The sequence below is a fragment of the Equus quagga genome, chromosome 3 (assembly GCF_021613505.1).
Source record: "Equus quagga isolate Etosha38 chromosome 3, UCLA_HA_Equagga_1.0, whole genome shotgun sequence".
NCBI classification, from domain to species: domain Eukaryota; kingdom Metazoa; phylum Chordata; class Mammalia; order Perissodactyla; family Equidae; genus Equus; species Equus quagga.
The window spans coordinates 20,652,414-20,671,871 of record NC_060269.1 but is presented as its reverse complement, the minus strand read 5'-3'; the positions used below and the strand labels follow the sequence as shown (position 1 = coordinate 20,671,871).

At 40.6% G+C, this 19,458-nt stretch overlaps 1 protein-coding gene across 6 annotated transcripts in view; it reads right to left on the bottom strand.

The window, feature by feature from the left end:
• Positions 1–19,458, bottom strand: part of C3H4orf33 (chromosome 3 C4orf33 homolog) — a 64,447-nt gene that overhangs the window by 28,999 nt on the left and 15,990 nt on the right. For 3 of the 6 annotated variants that reach the window (XM_046655629.1, XM_046655630.1, XM_046655631.1), the window contains one exon: positions 14,541–17,729. In XM_046655629.1, the coding sequence (XP_046511585.1) occupies positions 17,624–17,729 (106 nt within the window). In that variant the 3' untranslated portion in view covers positions 14,541–17,623. Of the gene's footprint in view, positions 1–14,540; positions 17,730–19,458 lie in introns of those variants that run through there. The other 3 variants (XR_006887831.1, XR_006887830.1, XM_046655632.1) reach the window with 2 other exon arrangements.

Sequence of the window (19,458 nt, the reverse complement as noted above, 5' to 3'; positions counted from 1 at the left end):
CAGAAGAAGCAGCAGGAGCCACTGGAGGAACTCCGAAAGAAATTCTATTTAAAAATCAATGCTTATTGACTGTGTACTATGTAAATAACGTTTTGGTATAGGCACTGCTAGAACTAGAAGTTAATAAGACATGGTTTCTTTCTTTTTGTCTACCATCTATTTCATCTAGGACACTGAAAGTGGCCTGTGTGACAGGAAAAAAATCTTTGTTGCAGGTTGCTGAAGTCTGAGTTACGATTTGGGGAAAAATGAGAACTCTTTAACTTCCTAAATATAGGCTCATTTTCAAAACTAACAGGTCCTGTGTCTCTATTCTATTTTGCAATGAGAATAAGAAGGTAAAAGACAAAGAGGAAGAGATAGCAGGAGAGAAAGATGATGTGTGAATGTGTGTCCACCTCCTCTCTTTCCCTCACTAAAACCAATATCATAAAGAAAAATATTCCAGGATTTTCCCTGCACATGAAATTTTGAAATATATCCTTTAAAGTTATTAAATTAAACGAACAATTAACACTGAATGCCTACTATGCACTGGGCTCTGCGCTATTTTGTGTAGACAGAGGCCGTTCAGAATTAACAAAGAGACATATAGACAAATAATTACAATGTAATGCACTTTAGCTTAGGTTCTCCCAAAAAGCAGAGCCTGAGAAAAGAGCTGTATGCCAGTCATTAATTTTGGAACGTGATTCTAAAGAATGAGAATGGGGATCTGGAGAAAATTAAACAGGATAAAACAATATAAGGTTGTGTTTTGAGCTGACTACTGCTGTAGGCAACTGAAGCTTAGTCCACTGAGGACCCCTGAAGAACTATATGGAATGCACCTCAGAATTGTCTGCCCGAAGGATAGAAGATAGGAGTATTTAATCACCAACTCTTGTCCCCATTTGACCAAGGATGTTAATTACCTCAACTTTGCAAGTTTGCACATTTGTCAGAATAGCTGAGCAGATTTCCACAGGTGTTCCATGTAGCTGAGGTGGCAGAAAAGCACCAAGGCAGAAAGCAAGAGATACATGGTACAACAGAGGTTAGGTGCCAGCAAAGAGTGAAACAGGTGGACTTAAAGGATGGCCTGAGAAGACATGAGATGGGACACAAGAGCTATCCCATACATTCCACTTCTTGCAGCATTCAGAGCCACACATGTTCCATATTGAGTCCAATCTATCACGTAATCTTCAAGGTAGTGGCTAGCCAGCACATAAAGACTCAATGCAAATATTTAGTGGAACCAGCTAGTCTCCACTGCTGCAATTGATTTCACATCTATAGTTGACATTTATCTTCTCCCTCCTCCAACACAAATTCTACACTTCCCTCACATTTGGCCAAGCTCTTTAGTGGGTCCAGGTTGTTTGAGTGATAAGGTAATCCAGACCTTCATCCTCAAAGGGTCAGAGTCCTTAGTTGCCTTCCCTTGTCAGGTTGTGGCTGCTGTAGTTGCCATTCATGGTTATCACTTGACATTGAAACACCAGGAGACACTCTAATGGATCCCCTAAGAAGGACATACTCCACTCTGGCTCCATTAAAGCTGTAACTCTAGCTCTTCATAGTAGGCTGGGTCAATAGCCCTACGATTTAGTTGCCTGATGAACTTCTAGCACAAAGAGCCATTATGATTAGGTGGTTTTCATAGCTTTTGGTTCAGTAGAACACTTATTAGGTCCCGTTGTGGAAGACTTCCAACCTTACCTCCAATCCAGAAGAACCCATAGTTGCATCATTGTGAGTGATATAGAGGGTTGCCAGTTTCTACCTTCAGGTTCTGAGATCATCGGTTCAGTATAAATACTACATCCTGAAGAAAAGCAGCCCAATCTTACAGGGAGCTGTCCCTGAGCCTGTACTTAGTTAAGGCTTTAGTAGGCCATTTCAACATTCTATTTAGTTGGCTGCTTCCAGACGATGCAGATATGGTAAGGTGATGCAATATATGGTAAGATCAGTAGATTCCATGGGAATGAACCTATTTTCATATCTCCTCTACTACAAAATGGGTCACTTGGTCTGAGGTGATACTATACAGGATCCATGTCAGGAAATCAGGCATCCTATAAACTTTTTGGATGATAGTGCTGGCAGAGGCACTGTAGGCATGGAAAGCAAATCCAAATCGGGAGTAGATGCTGCTCATAGCACAGACAAATTGTCTTTCTCCACTAGGTGTCTGATATAATCAACTTGCCATCAAGTAGCTGGCGAGTCTCCTCAAGGAATGGTACCATAACAAGGTCTTGGCATTAGTCTGGGCTGGTGAGATTTTGGGCATTCAAGAATAACAGTCACTAATTCAAGCATGCTGAGAAGGAATACATGCAATTGGGCCCCTGCATAGCCTCTATCCCAGTCAACACAGTTACTCTGCTCATGGATCCATTGTGCAAGTGCTGGAGTGACTGAGGACAGATGCTGGCTGATATCCACTGGGTAAGTCATTGTGTCCACCTGGTTGTTCAGGTCCCCCTCTACAGTGGATCTGCTGTGGTGGGAATTAATGTGAAACATAAAGATCCTCATGCCTTGTGCCCATTACCTTAAGTCCATCCACATACCTCTTTCCCAAACTTCCTTGCCTCCAAACTCCAAATCTTGCCCCAACCAACTAGCCACACCATTTTCCAGGGGTCCTTAAATATTTGTACCTAAGGACATTGCTCCACAACACAGTGAATGACAAAGTAAACTGCTCATATATCTGGCCACTGGAAGGCTTTCCCTTCACTACTGTCATTCGGGGACTTTCCTGAGTGGGTCTGTAGTGTGGCAAGAGTTCACTTTCAGCCAGTACCAACAAATCAAGGTAACCTATCAGGCTTGGCTCTTTCCTTTCTTTGTCATTTGGTTGTAGGGATCCTCCAATGAAGCCATGGGTATAAGTTGAGGGAAAGTCATCGATACAACAGAGGTAGGTGACATGGGATTCTGGCACACCTATTCATACAACGTATTTGTGCCCTCTGGACCTGCTCAGACCTAATCCTGCAAGTAGTACTTCCATCATATGATGGACTGTTGTTATGTTCTCTCGACCTTATGACTTGGTAGATATGATAATATCTATCCCATAATAGGTAGCTCTAGTCACATAGTCACTTGTACGTCCCACAGTCAGGTGCTCAGCCTTTACTAAAACCCAAGAGTATAGCAGGAACTTGTTTTCAAACATTCTTAGCTACAAAAGGCATGACCTTGCTCCAGAAACCTAAAGAGTCTGCACTATATCTTTCCTATGGGGGCTTTTCAGAGACTCTCCCCTATATCCTTTTTCACCACAGATACCTTTAGCATCATCAGATCTACTGGGTGACAGACCCAATTTTACCATAGCAAAAACTGCTGCAACAATCTCTCTTGCTCCTGGGAATGACCTTGAAGGGTTGGAGGATGGACCTACTGGACCTAATATGAGATGTTCTTGGCCAGGACTCCTTTGATCACCTGGCTTCCATGTGCCCCATTCTAACAGAGGGCCATAATGGCAATTCAGGTCCCTTACTATCAGCATCAGCTCAGTTACTGAATTCACTGTATTCAACAGTCCCAAAATGTCTTAGTAGTCACATTTCTTCAGACTAGAGTTAAATGGCCTAATCTGATTTAATGATTAATGTTAAATGATTTATAATCTGATTAAATGGCCACAGATCTTTCTGGGGAAGAATTAGGAGAATATTTATGGTATATTCTTGGGGTGACGTTGCTGGTTATTTTATCAAGGGGATCCAGCTTCTCTTTCAATCAATTGATTCCTGGTCTGAAAATTGGACTAGATCTACAAAAAAGAGTGACAAATCAAAACGATCTATTCCAAAAGCTGAAAACCGCCTTCTTTTCACCAGCTCTCAATTTTTTCCTAGTATACAAGTCAAGTTGGCTGGCTACCCATATCACCTTTAGTACACCTTGGACTATTAGCCATAGTCATGGATATCTGATGTTGATGCACTGTGATTGCCACTCCAGCCTTGCTCATTACAGTAATTACATTCACATGGTTTCTGTTAATTAGTGTCTCCACAGGAATCTGATATTCTGGAAACTTATCACACTCATCAACACTAGACATCCAAGTTCTATGGCAACATTGTCTACTCAGTCCTGGGCCACAGAGGCTACCTATACTTACCTAAGTCACAATGAGTTTCTCAAGAATGATGGTGCTCCTCTCTAAGTCTCCTCTATTCTATTCCCCTGCTGGCGAACACAGTCAGATTGTGGGTTGTCTGGTCTCATATAACACTCTACAATTATATTCTAACATTATCATCTCTCCAAGCCATTGGCCTTTCCTCGATACTCTACCAAGGCAACTTTAGTATTTCTGCTTCACGTACCATGCCACCATTATAGCCAACTTCAAGAAGTTACCTCAGTAGCATATTAAGATAACTTCCAGGTGTCCTTGTTAAGATGTTAGGCCCCAAGTTTAACATCCCATGTCAATCAAATTTTTCCCTTTCCAACCCTACATACTGCCTTCTCTAATAAAGTAACTAGATCCACTCCAACATGTGCTCCCCTGGTTCCAGGTCCTGTACCCTTTCAGTGTGCACGATATTTCTTCCCACAGCATGTACTTGTTATTTCCACTGCCTCTTGAGCTGTGCTGCAATCTGAACCTCATTTTCAGTCTGGTGAGGGGATGGCATATTTTGAGAACAAATGTTATCTACAATGCACCTGCCTCAGGTGAGGTGTTTAGGGGAGTGTCTAGGCAAGTTGAGGATGACTGCCTCTAACAAGGGTAAGGAAGCTGCATCTACCATCCTAGAGGGTGAAGCAAAACCTGGGGTTCAAGATATGCCAGAATAGGCTCATCCACACAAACTTCCCCATCCTAGGTTTCAGGGTCCCACTCTTTCACTATGAGGCCCCTCATTTCAACATAGGAGACATGTCAAGCCTGGGCATTCAGTCTCCTTTGTAGTGTAGCTACCCTTACCATTAGCTTGATTTTCCACACTGTCTGCTCTTCAGCTATTAGAACTAGGGCTTATTCACATGTTGATGTGCATCTTTCTGATTCTCACATTGTGCCTTGAGTTTGTAGTTGGCAATTTTCCATTTTCAAGTCTTCTAAAGCCTTTATCAAAAAGCAGTCAACTCCACCATCAACAGACTTCAGAGTTCCAAAATAGTTATACCAGTCAGTTCGTCCAGTGTAACTGTTGTCTAGGTCGGGAGACAGATTCCTTGTGCTTCCTACTCCACCATCTTCCCAGAATCCTCTCCAAATTGTCATTTTTTATTAATGGAGAAATATCAAATGAAATTATTTCAATGTAGAATTGCTAAAAAAAAAAAAAAAAAAAAGCAGCCAACTTCACAGTCCTTATTATTACCACTGCCTCTATGCCAAGTGCTACCTATCACTTACACTGATGTTTGACCTTCACCAGCTCCTCAAGCCAGTCTGCCACCAGTGAAAGTCTTAGCAACCGTGATGTTACACCAGAGTCATCACCACCAGTCTGGTCCCTATCACTGAATGCCTCGTGAGTGATACAGTTCCTGATTCCCATACTTTCCAGGGCCACTTCAGGTAACAACTGACTTAGCCTGGGTTCCCCATAAAGCAGACCTGGGACAAGGGCTTGCATGTAGGCTGATTTTGGTAAAGTAATTCCAAACAAGAGTAAGGAACTAGGAAGAGCAAACCAGGAAATGAGGGAAAGGCAATATAAGGTATGTTATTAGTTGGCCACTGCTGTGGGCAACTGGAGTGTGATTCCTTTAGGGACCCTCTGAAGAGCTGTGTGGAAGAGCCCTCAGAACTGCCAACCTAAGGGATGAAAGACAGGAGTAGTTATCCACTGACTCTCATGCCTCCTTAGTCAAGAGTTGCCCCATGGGATGTTAGCTCCCTCACACATCCAGGGAAGTTTAAGTATGATGTTGACACAAATAATTCATAATAAGTCTCTAAATCAAAATTGGGGTGAGTTTATTATATGAGCTAGTTTTGAGGACTATAGTCCAGGATAAAATGACCTTCCTTCACCAAGAAAGGAAGAACTCTGAAGAAGTGACGAACACAGCGTGGTTATATACCATCTTGGAACAAGAAACATACATGACATATGCCAGGAATATCTCTTTTACTACTGTCACAAAATGCTTTGCTAGCACAGCAGGTCAGTGGTCACAAGAGGAGCACAGTAGGTCAGTAATTAATCTTTAGTTTCTGGGAAGAAATGCTTATCTAAAAAGAAATGCCGATATTGGTGGGGGAGGTACATACATCCCTATCTTTAAGGGCATCATTCTTGGCTTTGGGACATTGCAAATGTTTAAAGCAGATGTACAATGCATGCTTGGTAGGCCACATCAAGACCTTCTGGAAAAACAAGGCCATGTTGAATTAGTTTTAAATCAAGTGGCTTCCTCATATACCACAATATATATTAACTTTTCTTATTGCTTTTCATTTATTCACCAATGAGAATGGCTAAATGGGTTCCTGCAGGTGTTCCACAGAGCTGAGATGGAAGCATAGCCCTGGGGCAGGAAGCAATAGATAGCAGTGCAGCTGAGGAAAGGTGCTGTCAGTGTGCTGAGTGCAACTGGCTGCTGGAGTAAAATGTTAGGCTGAGAGGATGGGAGATGGGTCAGAAGAGCTTTCTAATGTACAGTGGGATAAGTGCTCTGATAAAGCAATGTTAAAATACTATGGAAACTTAAATGGGAAAGAGAAGATGATCCTTGGACTTTTGAGACGTAAGTAGAAGTGTTGAGGGCTTACCGTAATGGTTTCACCACTTGTACCCTTTCTTTTTTTAAATATCAGATTAACTATATTCATCATCTTCAGCCTCAAAAGCCTAACATCTTAAAAAGAAGGAGGAAAAAAACCTAAGTAATTTTTCTCTGGCAAAATTTTTTTTTTTTTTATTAATGTTATGATGGATTACAAGCTTGTGAAATTTCAGTTGTACATTTTTGTTAGTCATGTTGTGGGTACACCACTTCCCCCTCCGTACCCTCCCCCCACCCCCCCTTTTCCCTGGTAACCACCGATCAGATCTCCTTCTCAATATACTAATTTCCACCTATGAGTGGAGTCATATAGAGTTCGTCTTTCTCTGACTGACTTATTTCGCTTAACATAATGCCCTCGAGGTCCATCCACATTGTTGTGAATGGGCCAATTTCGTCTTTTTTTATGGCTGAGTAGTATTCCATTGTGTATATATACCACATCTTCTTTATCCAATCATCAGTTTCTGGGCATGTAGGCTGGTTCCACGTCTTGGCTATTGTAAATAATGCTGCGATGAACATAGGGGTGCAACGGACTCTTGAGATATCTGATATCAGGTTCTTAGGATAGATACCCAGTAATGGGATGGCTGGGTCATAGGGTATTTCTATTTTTAACTTTTTGAGAAATCTCCATACTGTTTTCCATAGTGGCTGTACCAGTTTGCATTCCCACCAACAGTGTATGAGGGTTCCTCTTTCTCCACAACCTCTCCAACATTTGTCGTTCTTGGTTTTGGATGTTTTTGCCAATCTAACGGGGGTAAGGTGATATCTTAGTGTAGTTTTGATTTGCATTTCCCTGATGATTAGCGATGATGAACATCTTTTCATGTGTCTATTGGCCATATTCATTTCTTCTTTTGAGAAATGTCTGTTCATGTCCTCTGCCCATTTTTTGATCGGGTTGTTTGTTTTTTTGTTGTTAAGCAGTGTGAGTTCTTTGTATATTATGGAGATTAACCCTTTGTCGGATAAGTGGCTTGTAAATATTTTTTCCCAATTAGTGAGCTGTTTTTTTGTTTCAATTCTGTTTTCCCTTGCCTTGAAGAAGCTCTTTAGTCTGATGAAGTCCCATTTGTTTATTCTTTCTATTGTTTCCCTCAACTGAGGAGTTACAGTGTCCGAAAAGATTCTTTTGAAACTGATGTCAAAGAGTGTACTGCCTATATTCTCTTCCAAAAGACTTATTGTCTCAGGCCTAATCTTTAGGTCTTTGATCCATTTTGAGTTTATTTTGGTGTGTGGTGAAAAAGAATGGTCGATTTTCAATCTTTTGCATGTGGCTGTCCAGTTTTCCCAGCACCATTTGTTGAAGAGACTTTCTTTTCTCCATTGTAGGCCCTCTGCTTCTTTGTCGAAGATTAGCTGTCCATAGATGTGTGGTTTTATCTCTGGGCTTTCAATTCTGTTCCATTGATCTGTGGACCTGTTTTTGTACCAGTACCATGCTGTTTTGATCACTGTAGCTTTGTAGTATGTTTTGAAATCGGGGATTGTGATTCCGCCGGCTTTGTTTTTCTTGCTCAAGATTGCTTTAGCAATTCGTGGTCTTTTGTTCCCCCATATGAATTTTAGGATTGTTTGTTCAATTTCTGTGAAGAATGTTCTGGGGATTCTGATTGGGATAGCATTGAATCTGTATATTGCTTTAGGTAGTATGGACATTTTAACTATGTTTATTCTTCCAATCCATGTGCAAGGAATGTTTTTCCATCTCTTTATGTCATCGCCTATTTCTTTCAAGAAAGTCTTGTAGTTTTCATTGTATAGATCCTTCACTTCCTTGGTTAAGTTTATCCCAAGGTATTTTATTCTTTTCGTTGCGATTGTGAATGGGATAGAGTTCTTGAGTTCTTTTTCTGTTAGTTTATTGTTAGTGTATAGAAATGCTACTGATTTATGCACGTTAATTTTATACCCTGCTACTTTGCTGTAGTTGTTGATTATTTCTAATAGTTTTTCTGTGGATTCTTTGGGGTTTTCTATGTATAAGATCATGTCGTCTGCAAACAACGCGAGTTTTACTTCTTCGTTACCTATTTGGATTCCTTTTATTTTTTTTTCCTGCCGAATTGCTCTGGCCAGCACCTCCAGTACTATGTTGAATAGGAGTGGTGAAAGTGGGCATCCTTGTCTTGTTCCTGTCCTCAGAGGGATGGCTTTCAGCTTTTGTCCATTGAGTATGATGTTGGCTGTGGGTCTATCATATATGGCCTTTATTATGTTGAGGTACTTTCCTTCTATACCCATTTTACTGAGGGTTTTTATCATAAATGGGTGTTGGATCTTGTCGAATGCTTTCTCTGCGTCTATTGAGATGATCATGTGGTTTTTGTTTTTCATTTTGTTGATGTAGTGTATCACGTTGATTGACTTGCGGATGTTGAACCATCCCTGTGTCCCTGGTATAAATCCCACTTGATCATGGTGTATAATCTTTTTGATGTATTGCTGTAATCGGTTTGCCAAAATTTTGTTGAGGATTTTTGCATCTATGTTCATCAGTGATATCGGCCTGTAGTTCTCCTTCTTTGTGTTGTCCTTGTCAGGTTTGGGGATCAGAGTGATGTTGGCTTCATAGAATGTGTTAGGGAGTTCTCCATCTTTCTCAATTTTCTGGAACAGTTTGAGGAGAATAGGTATTAAGTCTTCTTTGAATGTTTGGTAGAATTCTCCAGAGAAGCCGTCTGGTCCTGGACTCTTGTTTTTGGGGAGGTTTTTGATTACCGTTTCTATTTCCTTACTTGTGATTGGTCTATTCAGATTCTCCATTTCTTCCTGATTCAGTTTGGGGAGATTGTAGGAGTCTAGGAATTTGTCCATTTCTTCCAAGTTGTTCAATTTGTTGGCATATAGTTTTTCATAGTATTCTCTTATGATCTCTTGTATTTCATTGGTATCTGTTGTGATTTCTCCTCTGTCATTCCTGATTTTATTAATTTGCGCTTTCTCTCTTCTTTTCTTGGTGAGTCTGGCTAGGGGTTTGTCAATTTTGTTAATTCTTTCGAAGAACCAACTCTTTGTTTCATTGATCCTTTCTATTGTCTTTTTTGTTTCAATATCGTTTATTTCTGCTCTTATTTTTATTATTTCCCTCCTTCTACTGACTCTGGGCTTTGTTTGTTCTTCTTTTTCTAGTTCCGCTAGGTGTCGTTTGAGGTTGCTTACGTGAGCTTTTTCTTGTTTAGTGAGGTGAGCCTGTATTGCGATGAATTTCCCTCTTAGGACTGCTTTTGCTGCATCCCAAATGATTTGGTATGTCGTGTTCTCATTTTCATTTGTCTCCAGATAATATTTGATTTCTTCTTTAATTTCTTCAATGATCCATTGTTTGTTGAGAAGCGTGTTGTTTAGTCTCCACATTTTTGCACCTTTCTCTGCTTTTTTCTTGTAGTTGATTTCTAGTTTAATAGCGTTATGATCAGAAAAGATGCTTGATATTATTTCAACTCTCTTGTATTTATTGATGTTTGCTTTGGTTCCCAAAATATGGTCAATCCTTGAGAATGTTCCATGTGCACTTGAGAAGAATGTGTAACCTGCTGTTTTTGGATGAAGTGTTCTATATATATCTATTAAGTCCATCTGGTCTAATTTTTCATTTAATTCTATTATTTCCTTGTTGATTTTCTGTCTGGATGTTCTGTCCATTGGTGTTAATGGTGTGTTGAGGTCCCCTACTATTATTGTATTGTTGTTGATGTCTTCTTTTAGTTCTATTAAGAGTTGCTTTACAAATTTTGGTGCTCCTGTGTTGGGTGCGTATATATTTATAAGTGTTATGTCTTCTTGGTGGAGAGTCCCTTTTATCATTATATACTGTCCCTCTTTATCTTTCTTTATCTGTTTTGCTTTGAAATCTACCTTGTCTGATATTAGTATAGCGACACCTGCTTTCTTTTGTTCATTATTAGCTTGGAGTATTGTTCTCCATCCCTTCACTCTGAGTCTGTGTTTGTCTTTGGGGCTGAGGTGTGTTTCCTGGAGGCAGCATATTGTTGGATCTTGTTCTTTGATCCATCCTGCCACTCTGTGTCTTTTGATTGGGGAGTTCAATCCATTTACATTTAGAGTGATTATTGAGACATGGGGGCCTACCACTCCCATTTTGTGTCTTGTTTTCCGGTTTTCTTCAGTTTCCTTTGTTTCTCGTCCCATGGTTTAATCTGTTCTGATGTAGAGCTGCTACTCTCTGTTGTTGTCCTTCTACTTATCTCCTCTGCTCTTGGTTTTGTAGCCCCTTTCCTTTTTTGGATTTTTCAGGAATGAGGGTTTTCCTGAGGATTTCCTGAAGAGGAGGTTTTGTGGCAATGAACTCCCTTAATTTTTGTTTATCTGGGAAAGTTTTTATTTCTCCATCGTATTTGAAGGATATTTTCGCTGGGTAGAGAATTCTCGGCTGTAGATTTTTGTCCTTCAGATTTTTGAATATATCATTCCACTCTCTTCTAGCCTGTAAAGTTTCTGCTGAGAAATCTGCTGATAGCCTGATGGGGGTTCCTTTGTAGGTTAGTTTTTTTTGCCTGGCTGTCCTTAATATTTTCTCCTTGTCGTTGACTTTTGCTAGCTTCACTACTATATGCCGTGGAGTTGGTCTTCTTGCATTGATAAAGTTTGGAGATCTATTGGCTTCTGTCACCTGAAGATCCATCTCCCTCACCAGATTTGGGAAGTTCTCAGCCATTATTTCTTTGAATAGGTTTTCTGCCCCTTTCTCCTTCTCTTCTCCCTCTGGTATACCTATAATCCTTACGTTGCATCTCCTAATTGTGTCTGATAATTCTCGGAGAGTTTCTTCATTTCTTTTAAGTCTTGCTTCTCTCTCCTCCTCTGCCTGCAACAATTCTATATTGCCATCTTCCAAATTGCTAATTCTTTCCTCCATATTATCGGCCCTACTGTTCAGAGCATCTAGATTTTTCTTAATCTCCTCTATTGTGTTCTTCATTTCCAATATTTCTGTTTGGTTCTTCTTTATCGTATCAAACTCTTTTGTGACATAGCTTCTGAACTCGTTGAGTTGTCGGTCAGAATTCTCTCTTAACTCATTGAGAATCTTAATGATGGCTGTTTTGAAGTCATCGTCATTTAGGTTATATATCTCATTTTCTTTGGGATTGTTTTCTGTGTATTTGTTGCTTTCTTTCTGTTCTGGAGATTTAATGTATTTTTTCATATTGCTTGATGTTGTTGATTTGTGCCTCCGCATGGAGATAGAGTTTAGTTGCTCCTTTCACTTGTTTCAGCTGCTGCAGTGGGAGGAGCAGCTGTTTATATTTCACCAACCAGGAACCCTGTCCGTAGTTGCTAACTGGGCCTGGGCCCCTCTTCGTAGCCACAGTGGCCCTTTGGATTCCCTCCTCTGCCGTGGGGGCCGTCACAGGGGGGCTTCAGGCTGCAGGTGCCTACTGTTGCAGCCCACCTAGATGTGCTCTCTCCTTGGGGTCTGCAACGGTGTTATGGGCTTTTCCAGCGGCCAGGGGTGGGATCACTTATATTTGTCGCTCCGTTGCTGTCGGCACCCACCAAATCTCACTTGTCCTCTATGGGTCGCAGGAGAGCTATTGGCATCTTCTACAGTCTGTGGTTAGTACACCTAGCTATGCTGCTTTTGCCCTGGGGTCTTCCAGCCTTGTGGCTGGCGGCTGGGTGCCTTCTACTGGTGCTGTGCAGAGGCTTTCCCTAAGGCTGCTGTGAGCCTGTAGGGTTTCCCCCTAGGCTACTAAGCTGGGTCTCTGGAACTCTCTCCAGCCCCAGTCCTCTCTGAGATCTCCGGCAATCCCTAGCCCCACGGGGCGGGCAACGGCAGCTGGGGGTCTCCCCGCCCTCAGGGCTTCTCTCCGGGCCTCTGCCGGAGCCGTGAATGCTGGGCGTGGCCCCTCTGCTAATGGCAGACAGAGAGTTTTGTCTGCTGCCTGGCGGAGCTCCGGCGCTTCCCCTCCGGGTCGCAGGACCGGCCTTTGAAAGTTCCCCCCGCCCCGGTCCTCTCCGAGATCTCCGGCAATCCCTAGCCCCACGGGGCGGGCAACGGCAGCTGGGGGTCGCCCGCCCTCTGGGATTCTCTCCGGGCCTCTCCTGGAGCCGTGAATGCTCAGCGTGGCCCCTCTGCTAATGGCAGACAGAGAGTTTTGTCTGCTGCCCGGGCAGATCCGGCGCTTCCCCTCCGGGTCGCAGAACCAGCCTTTGAAAATTCCCCCAGCCCCGGTCCTCTCCGAGATCTCCGGCAATCCCTAGTCCCACGGGGCGGGCAACGGCAGCTGGGAGATCTCCGTGCCCTCCGTGTCTCTCTCTGGGACCCTCCGGGCGCCCCGAGCACCAGGCTGGGTCTCCCCGCCAATGGCGGGGAGAGACTCTCCCCGCGGGCTCAGGTGTGCAACTCCAAAGTTTCCCTCTGCGTTTAGGAGTAATTGCAGGGGGTTTAGGTAGGGTTCTGGTCACCTGTTTCCACCGTCGCTCCTCTGTTGTGTTCTCGCTCCTGCCCTAGATGTGTGTGGATCCTCTGGGGGCGTCCGTTGGAAGAAAGCCGCTTGCGGGTACTAGGCTGCCCGTCGGGGTCGGAGAGTTTTCACCTATTTCCACATCCTCCCGGAGGAAAGTCCATCCGCCTTCCGATGTATAGTCGCGTGGGTGTCTCAGACGTCCTGAGATGCTGTCTGGATATCCTTTGTCAAGCGATAAGTGTCCAAATAATTGTAGACTCGAAGGGCGAGAGACAAAGAGGACTACTCACGGCGCCATCTTGGCTCTTCTCCCTCTGGCAAAATTTTTTTAACGTCAAAAAAAGTATTTGGGGACTAAAGATAAAAAGTGTATTTCCCCCTGGACTGTGCCTTACACTTTACTGGAGCTGAGAGAAAGCATGCGAAAGCACCTCAAAAAATACACACACTGTGCAATCTATTTAAGTGGTGAGAAGAGGGAATCTGCATGATACTGTAGTGAACAATTCAAAACACAGCAAGGAAATGCATTCGTGCATACATTAAACAAAGGAATGATTATTCTTTCATGGTCCTGAAGGTGAAAAACAAATTTGAAACAGCTATTACAAACACCCACTCTCAAATACTAAGTTTCTATAGAGTAAATTGTTTCTATCTTACTAATGGACAAATTTTCCAAAATTCTGTGGTTGAACTGCATGTATCTTTCAAAAGAAAATGTGTATATGTGTTTTTTGCTTGCTTGTTATTGGAAGAAGGCAAACATTTCTTATTTAGATAAAAGAAAGTTAAGAGATGTTTTAAAAACATCTAAATAGACAAAAAGAAGATACATGTTAGGTTTTAGGAGGCTCACAACATTCAAATTCAATATTTTATATGGTTGTGATTGTATCTAGAATATCTGTGCTTTACTTTTCCCTCATAAACAGTTATGATTTATAGCTGAACCTGTGACTTAGAATGATGGATTCACTTCTCAAATCAGGATACTCTAAATATATCTCTTTTTTTGGATAGTTTTATACGCACTCATAAAGTTATTTCAGGTAATTTATAAATAAACCATCCAAGATTATTTGAAATATGCCTTTCCTATCCAAAACTGGCATATCGTTACCAAATCAGTTAGCTGCTATTATCAATTTTTAAAATATTTTTTGAATTTATCTAGGAGGCCTAACACCGCCACCATGGTATGTTGTCATGAAGATACTGACAGTGCTTTCTGTAACAGTCAGCATTTATCTTACGCCAGCTCTCTTTTCAGACAACATATTTAATAAATGAAAAGAATTAGTTGATAAGCCATATTTAACTAGCATTAGTGATTGTTCAATGGAACAATATAAACTTGACGTTAACTCCATTTAATTTTCAGCTTATAACAGTATTTTATTAAGGTATAATTTACATATAATAAAATCACAAATCTTAAATATACAGCTTGGGGAATGTTGAAAAATGTATGCAGCTACATAACCATCAGCCAGATCAAGATACAAAACATTTCAACCCACCCCAGAAAACTCCCTCATGCCCCTTTTCCAGGTAAATTGAATCCCCTCCCCTCACCCAGAGCAATCACTGTTCTGAGATCTCACTATAGCCTAGTTTTGCCTAAACTGGCCTCACATAAAAATAATTATACATCATGCTGTATCTGGTTTATTTTGCTCAACGTAATGCTTTTAAAATTTGTCTAGGTTGTTGCATGTATCAGTAGTCCATTCTTTTTTGTGAGTAGTCTTCCATTGTCTGACTATATCACAGATTCTCTATCCATTCTCCCATGGATGGAAATTTGATTGTTTACAGTTTTTTGTTGTTACGTATAAAGCTGCTTGGAACATTCATTTCTCTTGAGTAGATACCTAAGTAGGAAACTGTTGAATCACAGGGTAGGTGTGTATTTAACTTTATCAGAAATTTTCAGTTTTCCAAAGCAGTTGTACTATTTTACATTCCTACTCTCGGAGTATAAACATTCCACTTACTCCACAATCTCATTAATGCTTGACATTGTCAGTCTTCTTCAATTTTAGCCACATAGCCATTGTGTGTAATTTGTAATTTCAGTCATTTAGTGGTATCTTGTTGTGGTTCTAATTTACATTTCCTTGGTGATAAGTGAGGGTGAAAGCCTTTCTATATACTTATTGGCCTTTCATGTATTTTCCTCTGTGAAGCGTCTGTTCAAGTCTTTTGCTCCTTACTTGGCTTGTCCTTTTCTTAGCGATTTGTAGGAGTTCTTTAAATATTCTGGGTAAGAGTCCCTTGTCAGATACTTGTATTTTCAATCTTTTATCCCAATCTTTGGATTGCCTCTTCACTTTCTTAATGGCAGATTTGGATGAAAAGAAATTTTTATTTTTGATGAAATCCAATTTCTCACCTTTTTTCTTTTTTAGTTAATGCTTTTATGCTCTATTTAAAAAAACTCTTGGGGTCAGCCCTGTGGCATAGTGCTTAAGTTTGGCATGTTCCCTTTGGCTGATCCCAGGTGAGGACTTACAGCGCTCATCAGCCATGCTGTGGCGGCAACCCACATATAAAGTAGAGGAAGATTAGCACAGATGTTAGCTCAGGGCAAACCTTCTCCAGGAAGAAAAAAATCTTTGTCTACCTCAGATTGTGAAGATTTTCTCCTAGAACTTTTTTCATTTCACCAGTCACATTTAGGTTAATTTTTCTATAGGTTGTGAGGTAGGCGTCAAGGCTCATTTTTCTTTTCATGTTTTTCCAGTTATTCCAACTCCACTTGCTGAAAAGACAGTCCTTTCCATTTTTAAATGCATTAGCACCTTTGTCAAAAATCAATTGACTGTAATACAGTTTTCTTTCTGATTTCTCTATTTTATTCTATTGATATATTTGTACAAATCTATGCCAAGGTCACATTGTCTTCATTACTGAAGCTTAATAAGCCTTGAAGTGAGGTAGTAAAAGTCCTTCAACTTTGCAATTTTTCAAAATTGTTTTGGCTATTTGAGATCCTTTGCATTTCCATATAAAATTTGAATCAGCTTGTCAGTTTCTACTCAAAAAAGCCTGTTGAGATTTTTAACTGGGATTGCATTGAATCTACAGATGAATCTGGGGAAACAAATTAGGCAGCTCATTTTCTCTGTATAAAGAAGTGTAGAGGGAGGCAGTCCAGGTATGATACAGTATTACTCTAGCATGCTGTTTGGAACCCAGGCTCCTTTGTCTTGCTGCTCTGCTATCCCTCAGTTGTCTCTTCATTAACACAGCGTAGCTAGTATGTTACCTCAGGTATCAATTCTGCAATTCAGGGAAAAGGAAGGGGGAGGGCAAAGGACCAAAGGTGTATGCCAGCTGAGTCTTTCATCTTTAAAGCATCTTTTTTCAAAGCCCCACCTAACACTGTATGCTTACATCTCATTGACTTGAACTGTTTTATAGTGACATTTCTATCTGCAAAGGAGTCTGGGAAAATGTACTTTTTGAGCATAGCTCCCAAAAATTCAAGTTTTTTTAATAAAGTAGAGGAGAAAGTATATTGTTGGGTAGGCAACTAGGTATCTGTATGAGTAATAAAGGTTCTTCTTCCACAAGAATGCTAATCTCTGAGTTAAGAATGCTGGTGAAGGAGCAGGTTTGTGGAGGCATTCAGAGATGATCTATCTACTAGATGGCTTCAAGCTCTGAACTATATTATAACAGAGAATTTGAAAATTCTAGACCAGGAATATTTGATGTTTACAAAATAAAATAAAAATATTTTTATATCTTGTTTAACAGCATTAAGAAAATGTCATTTATTTATAAATAAAAGCAGAACCTGTTGCTCAAATTCAAGACTATTTCATTCCATTTCCTTCTACAGAGTAAAAATAGTTGTAAGACTGAAAAAACTGCTGGTTAAATAACACATGTATCCTAATAATTCCTTAACAGAAGTAGATGTCCTGTTCAACTGAAATAGGTCATTGTTTTCTACACATTTTAAGAATGGACAGAAGATTCCAAGAAAGGAATTATCGTATATTACATGGAGTTCAAAAATGCACAAATAAGATGTTCCAGTCTCAGGCTGGCTGAAGTTTAGGTATGTGGAAAGAGAAATAATGATTTTGGTTGACAGAGTCAGGGATATTTGGGGTGATGGTAATGCAGGGCATACAGCAGAATTCATTGCCATGAGGGCTCCTAGACTAAGTGAATCTGAGAAACATTTTAACTTTGTAGATAAAATCATCTACAAACTTTACATTTTCTTGTTATATACAATTTGCCACAGAGGTACTATATTTTTACTGACCTCTATGAAACTATTTGTTGTTGAAATGTGTTCATGGTATCTTGAAAAAGACTATACTTATCATTGGTTTACCTTAAAAGATATAGAGAAGAAATGTTTGATATAGTCATCTACTACACTCCTATATATCAGGTTTCTCTCTTAGCCACAGGTCTGATTCGGGTTGTTTCCATTCTTCTCCAAGCAGTGTGTTAAAATTGAAAGGCTTGAAGTATTCCAAACGATGGCTATATGCAAAGAAAAAGAAGGTGGGAATTGAAATGAATTATGCATTTGTGAAACAGTTGTCCTGAAGGGCTATTTATTTTGGCACATCTGTGATATAATGTTCTATTTTAAGAATACCAAAGGTAAGATGTATTCTATCTGTACAATTTTCTCACTCTATCAAACATTGAGCTCTGAAAACTTTCACTCACATCTCAAAGCGCTCTCCTTTCAATTCTGCCAATAGCTCCCCCACAGCTGAGGAGAGAAATAAAACTCAAGCCTCGAAACCTGATTCATTCCATCTAGCCTTAAACAAATCATATTGCACTCTTATAGATGTTAAAGATCTCATAGGTATTTTATATTTGACCTTTGATATAATTTATATCAGTCATATAAACAATTGTTTGAAAAAGTTTCAGCTTCATAAATTAGAAGATAGACTCCTCTGGCAAAGCAAGGGAGGTTAGTAAAAGACTGTTAATCCTAGTTCTTTCCTTTGTTTTAAGACTTCACTTAAATTCATTTTTGTTAACACATTGTAAACAAAAGAAATCAAATACAGAGGTGATCCATAATAATTTTAGTACTTATTTTGATAAAATGCATTTAGGCTTTCACACATAAGTACATAGATTGTATTTCTTTTTTTTTATTGGCATAACATGGTTAATAATATTACATAAATTTCAGATGCACATCACTATACTTTGACTTCTATATACACTACATCGTGTTCACCACTCACAGTGTAGTTTCCATCTGTCACTCTACAAATATCCCCCTTTACCCCTTTCACTCCACTCCAACCTCTTTCCCTCTAGTAACCATTGATGTGAAAGATAAAAAAAAAAAACAGAAAAACTCTCATAGGTACCTAGTTCTTTTCCTTCCAGGAAAACCATTTAACTATTATGAAGCTTTCTGTTTTGGCTTAATAAGGAGAGAAATGCTCAGCTAACCTGCTGCAGTGGAACTCAATTTGGTAGGAAATCTCTCCACCCTGGCTCCGCCCTGGCCAATGGTAGAATGTACTTGGGTAAGCCTCCCAGAACACATGAATGAGGAACTTGAATACAGGAAGGCATTAGCTGGTGAAGAGCCACAGAAACAAGCTGTCTTGAAATGAGGGCCCTGAGTAAGTTTGATTGTAGATTCCTGTCCCATTCTGCCCACGTGCCCAGGCTGAACCAGTTATGGAGTCACAACTGTCAATCCCAGATGAAGAGGTTAAGGACACAGTGAAGGAAAAGATAAAAGAAGGGAGAAAGAGGATAGCAGAAAGGGTCAGGACTGGGGAGAAGAGCACAGGGAAAAGTGTGTCAGGCAGAATAAAGGAATAGGCTACAAGTGAGGAAGGCAAAGCAGAGTGAAGTAAGAGCATGACAGGAAGGAGAAGGCTGGCAGGGAGAGGAAGGACAGTGTAGCACTTTCTAAGGATAAAAAGGCAGGAAAGTCAGTCTACCATGGTGCAAAGCCCACTAGGACGTCTCTGTCAGGTTCTTCTAAACACGCAGACTCACCAGACTATCTTGGCCACACCGAATACAATCAAAGAGGTACAGGGCAGGAATCTCAGTTTGCCCCAGGACAGCACCTGGCTCTCCTCCCTCAGGGAGGAGTGTTTGCAGCAGTCCATGGAGCAGTCACAAGGCTGGCCAGGAGTTATATTCTCCTTAGATGGCAGCTTCAAGTGCAAAGAGATAGGACTCGAAATGGGAAAGTGTAGGACATACCTTGACTTAG